Here is an 11,228-nt window from a genome sequence, read left to right on the forward strand (position 1 = left end):
GAATGATTTAATGGTGGAGGAATTAATTAATAATGGCTGATAATTATTTATTTATGAAATAAATAATTAATTGGCAAATTTAATAATTGATTAAATGAGATTTAATTGATTATAAATTAATTAAGAAAAGGTTCTTAATATTATTAATTAAGAATTTAATTTTTGAAAATTAAATCAAGTGAGAGAATTATTTCTAAAGAGTTTAGAAAAAGGATTAATAATTAAAAGGTGTTTTAATTATTAGTGAGAATAATAAAGGGTTAATAATAATATTTTATGGGAAAATTTTCAGCTGAAAATTTTGCCTATAAATATACTATTATAGACCCTATTTTTGCCTCAACCAAAAAGATTTACAAAACTCTAATTCTCTGCATCTCCTCCTCCTTCATTACATCGTTTTCTTGGTGGATACCGGTGGAGTGCTTCACACTTGAGGAGCAGTTGCTAAGGATCTTCGTTCATCGTTCTTGGATCGCTATTAAAGACCTCCATCTTTCCATTAACGTAAAGCTTCTTAAGGTAAACATACTGAACTATGAATTAAATATTATTTTTCGCATGGATCCTGCGGAGGGTTTCGGTTTTTTTAAGATTAAATTTACGTTTTCGCTGCGTTTATGTGCTAAAAACCCTTCAGATTGCAATCCAGTTACTACTCTGGCCGGGAGAGGAGTCGATAATACTCTTTACAAGTAAATTGTCGAAAGTTTGATGTATTAAACAGCAACCCGGCCCGACATAATGCAGACTGTGAGTATGATTAGTAGGTACATGAAAACTTCAAAGGAGATTCATCTTTTAGCAACAAAGAGAATTCTCCGTTGCTCGAAGAAAATTTCTGATTTTGGACTGTTCTATAAAAGTGGTGAAGTGCCTGAATTGTTTGGCTTCACTGATATTGACAACGCTGGAGATTTAGATCATCGAAACAATATTACTGGTTATACTTTTATTTTTGGTTCTGCAGCAGTTTCATGGTGTTCAAAGAAACAGTCAATAGTTAGCCGATTTTGTTGTAGCAACAGTGTATACTTGTCAGGCTTTGTGGTTGCGGAATATTCTCGAGGAGCTCTAATGCAAGTAACAGGATCCCAGTCAAAATTTTTGTGACAATAATTCCACAATCAAGTTGTCCAAAAATCCAGTATTTCAATTTCATGGGAGATGAAAACACATACATATATGTACGATTTCACTTCTTATGTGATTTATCAAGCGATGAAGTTATTAATTTAATCTACTGTAGAAGTGAAGACCAGATAGCTGATATATTCACGAAACCCCTCAAATCAGCTGCATTTGTGAAGTTGCGTAAGTTACTTGGAATCTGCACATTAAAGAACACAGGCTAGACGAAGACGGTAATTTTATCTAAATTAAATTCAGGAGATTTTCGGTTTAAGGGATAGAATGTTGTAATAATTTTAATTATCTATTTACCGAGTCAAAAATAAGTCCCAATATTTATTAGTCGTGGTTGTTTTGAGTCTATTTTTCAGATTTAGTTGCTTGTTTTGAGGATAGCGCATAGTAATTTGTTATCTCTTGTTCTATTTATTAAAGGGTTAATTATCAACTAGGTCACTTACTCTATCCAAATGTATCAAGTGAGTCACCGATAAAAAAACGGACTCAAATGAGTCACTAATTTGAAAATTTGTATAAAAAACATCGGTGTATCGTTAGTCGAAATTTTTAAAAGTAATATATATCGAGTTTCACACATTTTTTATGAATGATATTACATCCAAATGAAAGATTCTGAGTTCTAGTATTTTAAATAATATTTTCAGTTTTTTAAAAAATTGTCTACTATTTATTTTTATTTAAATCAAATAAAAAAATCAAAAATCAAAAATAAATAGTTGATAAATTTTAAAAATCTAACAATATTATCTAAAATAGTAGAAATCGGAATATTTTATTTAAAGTAATATAATTCACAAAAAATGTGTGAAATTCAATATATAATACTTTTATGAATTTTGACCAATGATAGAGTGATAATTTTGATACAAATTTTTAAATAAGTGACTCATTTGAGCCCGTTTTTTTATCGGTAACTCACTTGATATATTTGGACAGAGTAAATGACCTATTTGATGATTAACCCATTTATTAAATGGTCAGTATGGTGTAATTTTAAGTTCTCTATTAATATGAAGTTGGTTTAAGCGGTATAGCTTCGTCGTCTATCTGTCAGGTTGAGTTAACAATTCAAAAAAAGTTCTACTCCAAATTTTCTTAATTTCCTTCTATAATTTCATATACTTTATCCACTCATGCACTAGATATTTATATTCATCTACTACATTCGGGGCTCTGGCAAAATAAACCTCAATGGACCTGGCCCATGATAATATACACTCCTGTAAATAGTTTAAAATTCGGCCCTTTTCCTGGATAATATAGATGTAAAAATACTGGGTTAGAATCATGTCAGAATTCATGTCCATGACCCCAACATAGATTAGATTTTTTGGTTTTATATAGATAATATAATGATATTACTATTAATACTAATGATGGGCATATATTGAATTTGTCTCAATTTATAAATCAAATCTTAAGTCAGATAATATATTAAGAACAAATTAATAGAAAAAATGAATGATTTCCCAATGTCCTTGTAGGAATTGGGCCGGATTAGCAAAGATATTAAAGGTATTGGGCTGAATTATCAAAGTTATTAAATATCAACATTGGGCTTTAGGTTAAGCTTTTACTCGAGTTTATGACGCCACTGACAGGGCCCAGGCGAAAAGTGTATACGAAGATATGCTTACTAGTTTTGTTGCCGCGCCAGACGGAGCATTTAAATAGTTTTCTTTTTGGTGAGGAACACTTAAATAGTTAGATATATTTTTTTATTTAATTTGCTTTTAATGTTTTAAGTAAATATTTGTCTTTTGTTCCAACTATATTTTTTTATTAGCAATTGAGAATAATTAAATATTATTTTTTGTATAGATTGTCACCAAATAAAATCTAATGCAACTTTTTAATATTTTTATAGAAAAAATTGTAGTTAATCTTTGATCGTATTTGAGGTTGATTGTGTACATTTAGTTGTAAATTAATATTTAAAATTAAATAGCATTTTTTTTGCAAAATACGGAGTCAAATTTTCAAAAAAATAATAATTTTTTTTATATTTTTTTATTCAGTATCATTTTAAAAGAATGTACTAATATAAGAGTACAGAGATTTTGTAGAATGTGTTACGGGGACCGGATGATATGGTTTATTTTGTAGAATGTAGAAAGTACGTCGGACGACAGTTGGCTACGCAATTTTGTGATGAGTTGCTTAAAATCACAAACAAGTTTGTTGAAACAAGTGGTCATTTTGTTCGTGCGAGAGTTAGTCGTGTAGCTGGGAATTGGCAACCTCGTGAGGCTGAAGCTTTGAATTTAAAGGAGTCTTTGTCATGGGTCAAAGAGCTCAATTATGATTATTGTGTCTTTGAATCTGATTCGAAGCAATTGGTTGATGCGTGTAATGGTCAAGAGGGAGAAAGTTATTTCCATACAATTGTGTCGGATTGTGTCGTTTTGTGTAAGCACTTTAACCATGTGCTAGTTCAGTTTGTTGGTAGGTCTGCGAATGGCGTAGCACACTTATTAGCTAATCATTTTATGTCTGGTCTGAGGGAGTGGGATGTTCACCCTCCCGAGTTTATTCATCATGAGATCTGATATTACTTAAGCAATGCAAGTACGTTTTTCCTATAAAAAAAGAAAGAGGTTTTTGGGTGTGAACCTGGTCAAGCGCCCCCGTTTAAACTGAAGTTCACGAACTTGTGGTACAGATAATTGACAAGATTGCCAACAATATATGAGAAATGAATGATGTCACAATTCATCTACCGTGATTGTTTTATGCTAGGTTAGTTCATAGTTGTGCACCATCGAAAATAATTGATCATGTGTTAATAGATTTATTGTGCACCGAAAATGAGGCTTTAAACACATGTACAAAAGGTAAGATAATAATGTGCACATATAGATGTAAATTTATGTTGTTGGGGATGTGGAAAGGGACGACACCAAATCCTCTTCATCTTTCACCATCTCAGTATATGTCACATATGTACACACAACAATAAAACGCTGTGGGGTTTTATGTTGGGACCATTCTATTCTACCCCTGTCTCAGTCTTATAAACTGAGCACATGACAATGCTATTACAGAACTCAGCTATCGACAATGCTCGGCTCTTTAGCCACTTTTTTTCTCTGATGCCCTTAGTGTTTAGCCCTTTGTCACCAAAACTTGCAATCTTCTACTCATATTTTGACACGAGGATTCACAAAAGTTCAAAAAGAAAAAGATTGATACATAGATACTGAGTTTACATTATTATATCTGCAAATCATTGTTATCACCAAGAAAGAAGCCTGTCATCCAAGGTTAACTCGTTTGTCACATCTCTGCTTATCTTCACTGCTCCATGTTTCACATGTCGGCTCTATCTTTCTCACTCTTGATCAATCAAATTTCATCATCATTAATACTGGGTCAGTGATTGATAAAATTATAGGAAAATAAATTATAGCTCCAGAACTATTACCATTTTATTGCCCAGGTCCATAAATTAAAAATTCTGTATTTTATGTTACTTAATTTTTTCATTATTTGATATAAGTCCTTCCGTAAAAATATTTTAATGACGTTATAATCAGAAAACTAGTGTTCTTGGTGTTAGGGATGTGCATTCGATTAACCGAAACTGAAACCAAATTTTTTTTCGGTTAACCGAAACCGAAATAGTGAAAAAACCTCTAAAACCGAACCGAATTGTATTCGGTTTTAAACCGAAACTGAACTAATTAATTCAATTATTACCGAAAACCGAATTTTAAAACCGAATTTAATATAAGGATGTCAGAAAATCAGAAATTAGAAAAAGAAGAAAAAGAGACACTAGATGAAAATAAGGAAGATGCAATTGAGGTCGGGGAAGAAGGAAATTAACATAACAGCGGTAACAGGGAGGGAAGCAGCACAACAGGGAGCAGAAAGAAAGAGCGGCCAAACGTCAAATGTGCAACCCTGGTGGCTGGTTCTATTAATCATTTATACATCTGGATTTTGACTAAGTTCGACCTTTCCCATTCTTTATATATATTTTAGAAATATTTATTATATATTATAAAATTTCGGTTATTAATCCGGTTATTCAATTAACCGCGGTTAATAACCGAATATCCGAAATATACAAATTTCTCTACCGAAAACCGAATCGAAATATAGAATTTGGTTAACCAAACCAAAATTATTTCGGTTATTCGGTTCGGTTTTTGGTTAACCGAACCGAATGCATACCCCTACTTGGTGTTCATACTGATCAAACCAATTTTAAAGGCATTAGTGATGTCCAAATTTAAATTTCAAGAAATCAAATTGAAATTCGAATCACCAGTAACACTCATATAACACCAATTTTCCAAACTATATCCCATTAAAAAAATCCTAAATTGGACCCTAAATTTGGGTTCTTGATCGAATTTAAAGACATAATTTTATGAAATTTTGAGTTTGTAAAAATTGGTGTCATATGAGTATTGTTGATGATTCAAACTTCAATTTGACTACATAAATTTTAAATTTATTTTAAATTTGAATATCACTACTGCAATCAAAATTACTTTGATACTTATGAACATCAGTGACCTTAGTTTTCTGATCAACTCCGTTAGAATATTTTTAACGATTTATATTTAATTATATTTCATTTAATTAGTCCATTAAAAAAATGGTTACCTATGAACATATTTTACATATAGTCAAATATTCAAATTTATATGTTTTATAACTACTACATATAGTGGATATGCATATTCCAATACTATATATTTACCATAAATGGTCAAAGTTTAGAATCTATATATTTTAAGAATATTCTTAATGGTATCAGTAATATTCAATTTTACTGTTGGTATCATTATATTTTTGACTTTTACTCGTGGTACTATTAAATTTAAGATTTTCTATCTACAGTAGCCTCCCGTTAATAAAATGTTAGAGAAACGTTAAAAGAACGAGGACACCACTTATAAAAACCAAAATGATAGTAGTCGCAAAAACTTAGTACATGGCAGGGGCGTAGCCAATATATGGCCAGCGGGGGCGGTTGACCCCATTAAACTTATAATTTTTTTAAAATATATGTACAAAAAAATTATTTCCCTAAAAAAATAGTGTAAATTTTATTTTTGACCTCACTCGAAAATAATAATTGTAGTAGTGTATTTAGTTTTGACCCAAGTGACCGAAATTCCTGGTCACACCCCTCTTACATGAGTACTTGTTGCAAAATCCAATGGTATAGAGTTGACATAAGAAGCAGTCAAAAAATATATATCCCGGAAGATATTAATATCATACTTATTATGATTTTGAAATGTCATAAACAATATTTTAATTTACGTAACTCACAAATAATACACAGTTTAAGTGTCAAAAAGTCATTTACTAATTAAAAGTTATTAAATGCTGTTATACCCAAAATTTGACATTGGATCAATGCGGGTCAAATGCGGGTTGAATAGAGTCAAACTCGGTGCTGCGTTGTAAAATGGATGATGCGCTCAAGTCTGTAGGACGCGTCCACTTTGGTGAAAGCGTTTACCAAAGTAGTCCTTTGACAAATGAGATAGAAGACGCGTCCATGTACGTAGGACGCGCCAACATTTTGTGAAAATGTTTATTAAGGATAATTTTATGGTAAGGAGGTTTGAAAGCACCTATCTGGTGTAGAAAGCGTCCAGGGAGGTTGGACGAGTCCACCATGGTGGAGGTATCTAGCAGTTGTGGTCCTTTAGCAATGAAAGTTGGAGCGCCCAGAGGTTTAGGACGCGTCCTGTCTCTGTGGAATATCGTGAGAGGTAGTTGTTGGAAGAACAATGCAGGCTTCATGAAAGTCAGGACGCGTCCTATGTGTGGTAAATGCATTCTCAAGGGTGAGCTCGGGACAAAGCATGCATGGAGAGGTGCAATGGAAGGTTATTTCTATAAATATATTTGTTGCAAGTACTCTTTGAAGAATTCCCTCCTTGAGACGGTCAAGGAGGGGGATGTCCGTGAAAAGCTTGAAGACCTCCAGGGGTGTGCCCGATAATTGAAGGCCTCCTCCTGTATTCAACGGGTGTCCTCGTTAGGGATGTGGGGTTATTATTGGTGTGTGCTTTGGAAACTCTGTTCTTGTATTCAACAAGTGTCCTCGTTGGAGAACTTTGGAGTTATCCTGCACTTTGCAGCCAAAAGCTTGGGATCACATGTCCTGCTATCTGGTGGGTTATCCTCATTCGGGGGACAGGGACGCGTCCGACATTTGGGGTGAACCGTGGCTATACCTGCATCCGTAAATCAAGGGAAATAGCTGTAGCGGAATATTATCCTTGTGCAAGGAGATGCATTATTCGTGAAGTCCCGCGATTAAGGACGAGCCTTGGACCTCATAGTTGGACATTCCTAAAGCTAGCGGAAGATGGATTCTGGATGGGCTTCTACTGGGCCTAGGAATAAGAAGTCTAAGCCCATTAGATTTCTTGTTCCCCAAGAACTACGTCAGGCTTGATCACTATATAAAGGGTACGTAGGCACATTGAGAAGGGTAAGAAGTTGAGAGCTGATAAGGGAGCCACCACTTACTTTGATCAATCTCAGCCTAAAACAACTATAAACCACCACACGCCGCTTGATTTTCCGGCGAAGGACCACCGTCATAGATCTTAATTCCGGCGAGAAACCTCAAACTTTGTTGTTACCAGATTCCTCCGTCAACAAATTAACGCTAGAAGGAGGGGTGCTGATTAGGATCATAATCTTGGGAGGAAAAGATGTCTTACAATCATGATGGAAGTGATAGCAGATCTGAAGGAGAAGGCGAGGGAGACTACACTTTCCATGAACCATACGTGCCCAGAAACATCGCAGATCCTCCGAGAGCTCCAGATGTGGGAGGAACGCCTCTAGTTCTCATCAGCAACACTGATATCTTGGAGCAGTTGTACCGCATGGGGGATACTCTGAACAATTTTCACTCAAGGATGAGTACGGTGGAGCGTCGCAGGACGAGGAGGGGTCGTCGTTTTCCCCGCCGTGGGGAAAACACCCGTAGTTGAGGGAGATGCCTAGGCCAGCGGAGAAAACCCGCGAATCACTCCGTAGCGCTTGGAATATTCTGATGATGTAGAGCCTATTGTAGAGTTTGTCGATGAGGACACTAATGGTAGAGAAATACCTCATCTCGGTAATCAGGTTGTACCACACCCACATAGGTCTAGGCGTACGATGGACGAGCATCGTAGTGTGGAAGGTATTCAGAACCCAAATGAGGAAAGAAGAGATTTTTCAACCTTAAAGAGAAGGCTTGGTATAAGGTTGGGAGACGACGATTTGAGAATGCTGCTGGTAGAATGGCAAAAAGAAGGAAACGCTGGAGAAACGAGGCCCCGTGATACAACGCATGTGCCCCCTACATCCCCAAGGGATGATGGGGTGCGGCACCGCGAGCACGAGCGTGCCCCTCCGCGAGGAAGGTTTGGAAATTATGGTCGAGTCTATCAAAGGAATGGACGAGGAAGGATAGGATACCAGCATGGAAGGGCGCCATACAATGAAAGAAGAGATGGCGCGCCCTCCACTGAAGAATCCCCTGTCATTGTTCCTGTAGCTTCCCATAGTGCTACGGGATATGGATCCAGGACGCGTCCTCATGACCGGGACGACATGCGAATTCAAGAAAGGTTGTAAAACAATGATGAGATACCGAGACGTGGTCAGGAGGAACCTCGTGCGTGAGGGAATATTCAAAATCAAAATGGCAACATAGCACAGCCGCAGCCTCAGGGCGAGGGGCGGCGGGATCCTCCGGTACACCCGGGGGTAACCAAGGGGAACAACAACAAGTTGTGGAGCAACCCCAACAACTCAATGTTCAAATCATTCTTGGAGTAGGGACGTTTAATGTGAATGATCTTAAGAGGTTGCTCAACCATCTTGAGGGAGGTAGGGTAATAGCGACTGCGCAAGCTCCATCCCCTTTCGCTAGTGTTGTGAGGGAAGCGCATCTGCCTGCAGGATACAGGAACATAACTAATGACTTGCGTTTTCATAGGAACTCCGACCCCGTGGAATTCCTGGGGGGTTTCAACATTGAGATGGATGTATATTAGGTGCCTGACTTGGCACGATGTCGTCTTCTGGTGGCCACCTTCAGAGAAGGTGCTCAACAATTTCCAAAAATTGGTCCAGGGGTGATCACATCTTGGGAACAGATGAAAACCTTGTTTTTAACTCAGTTCCAGGCGGCGGTGAAATATACGCCACTGGTTACCACATTGGCCAATGTGAAACAGAAGGAAGGGGAAAGCTTGACCTCATACTTCAAAAGGTTCAATGCAGAGTCTACCTTGGTGAGAGGCGCGACTGATGAGATAATGAAAATACTTCTTATAGCTGGTCTGCGCGTGGGAACAGATTTCTGGAAATACCTGCAAGGAAAGGACCCTGTGTCGTTAGCTGATGTACTTGCACAGGCGGAATCCTTCAAAGCGATTGAGCAATCGCTTGCCAAAACAAAGAGAAATGATAATACCCACAACTCTAAGGGGCGGGCTAAGAGGAGAGACAGATCCGTGAGTCCAGATTATCGGCGGAATGCCCGAAGCCTTAATAGGGTGAATGCCGTGAACATGCGGAGAGAGTGGAGTCCACCGTCAAACTATAAAAAGAGGGTAAGTAATTACACTCCGCTGGCAGCATCCATTGATCATATCTTTGAGATAAATAAGGACAGAGGAATTTTCAAGAAACCAGACCGTCTGACTTCATGGCAGAGTAGAGACAAGAAAAAATATTACGATTACCATGAGACTACCGGCCACGACACCCACGAGTGTCGTCACCTAAAAGATGAAATTGAAGCATTGATCAAGGCCGGATATCTGGGAGATTGGATTGATAAGGTGAAATGACACAGAAGAAACGATGACAGGGGGAAAGATGAAAGCCATCCCATACAGGCAAATGATGTCAAAAAGACAGCGGAGGTTAAGTTCCAAAGGGCTGAAAGTATTCGGGAAATCTTCAGAGGACATCCATTTGTTGGTGATAACAATCGAGCGTTGGAAAGGAATGCAAGAGAGGCACGACACCCAGCGTTCTCTACCATAGAATTCGGCCTTCGGGGTCACCACTCACCAACATTCATAGCTTGGAAGATAGACCTTCAAAAATATTCAAAGGGGAATCTGCTGATATTACGTTCAGGGAGAGAGAGTCAATATGGGTACATCATCCCCATAACGATGCGCTGGTGATAACTATGCTTATTGGGGAAATGAACGTGCATCGAGTCTTCTTGGATAACGGGAGCTCTGCGAACATCTTGTATTACAGCACGTACAAAAAATTGGGTTTCCCAGATAGTGACATGAATTTTGAAGATGCACACGTCTACGGTTTTACAGGAGAGGCAGTAAGAGTTATGGGTTCAGTTAGGCTTCCTGTCACGCTTGGGGAAAGAGCTCTATCTGTCACTCAAATGATAGACTTCAAAGTGCTGGATCAGGACTCCGCGCACAACATGTTGGTGGGCAGACCTTAGTTGTGAGCGTTCAGGATGATAACCTCGATACATCACTTGATGATAAAGTTCCCAATACCTAACGGAGTGGGCAGTCTGAGAGGGTCGCGATACGAATCACGCGACTTCTATCACAAGGCTATCAAAGAATTTCGCAGGAGGAGGTATGAGGCAAAAGGTCTTCCATTTGAAGATACGACAGACATTCAGGCAAAACCAAGTGGAGAGGTTAATGCCCATTACTTTGTGGAAAATCCAGAGGAAGAAGAAACAAATGTTACCGTGACCCCTGCTTTAACGTTGGGGAATGTTTCGAGGATCCGTAATGTGGAGGAAGTTGCGGTGAATCATATAGAAGGGATCATGCGGAAGGAGGTTAATGAAAAAAAGTTGGAAGGAAGAAGTGAAATTTTATAAAGCCTCGAAAGTAGCCTCAAGGTGGATGTTCCTCAAAATGAGAACGCGCCCTTGGAAAGTGAAAATGAAATTAAGGTTGATGCTCCTCAAAATGAGGACACGCCCTCTACACCCGCACTGCACAAAGTCATGCCTTGTCCTGAGGTGGATGCTCCCACATATAGGGATGCGCCCTCGGATGCAGGAATGGAGGTTGAGGACCCCCGGGACTTTG

At 37.8% G+C, this 11,228-nt stretch overlaps 1 protein-coding gene across 1 annotated transcript; it reads left to right on the plus strand.

Annotated features, from left to right (window-relative positions):
* Positions 1 to 9,287: 9,287 nt before the first annotated feature.
* On the plus strand, positions 9,288 to 9,986 carry LOC141664770 (uncharacterized). The gene has a single exon (XM_074470725.1). The coding sequence runs from the start codon at positions 9,288 to 9,290 to the stop codon at positions 9,984 to 9,986; it is 699 nt and encodes a 232-aa protein (XP_074326826.1).
* The last annotated feature ends 1,242 nt before the right edge of the window (positions 9,987 to 11,228 follow it).

Source organism: Apium graveolens, chromosome 6 (genome assembly GCF_009905375.1).
Source record: "Apium graveolens cultivar Ventura chromosome 6, ASM990537v1, whole genome shotgun sequence".
NCBI lineage: Eukaryota > Viridiplantae > Streptophyta > Magnoliopsida > Apiales > Apiaceae > Apium > Apium graveolens.

Excerpts from the sequence above, each read along its gene's own strand:
- LOC141664770 (XM_074470725.1), top strand. The coding sequence starts at position 9,288 with ATGAAAACCTTGTTTTTAACTCAGTTCCAGGCGGCGGTGAAATATACG.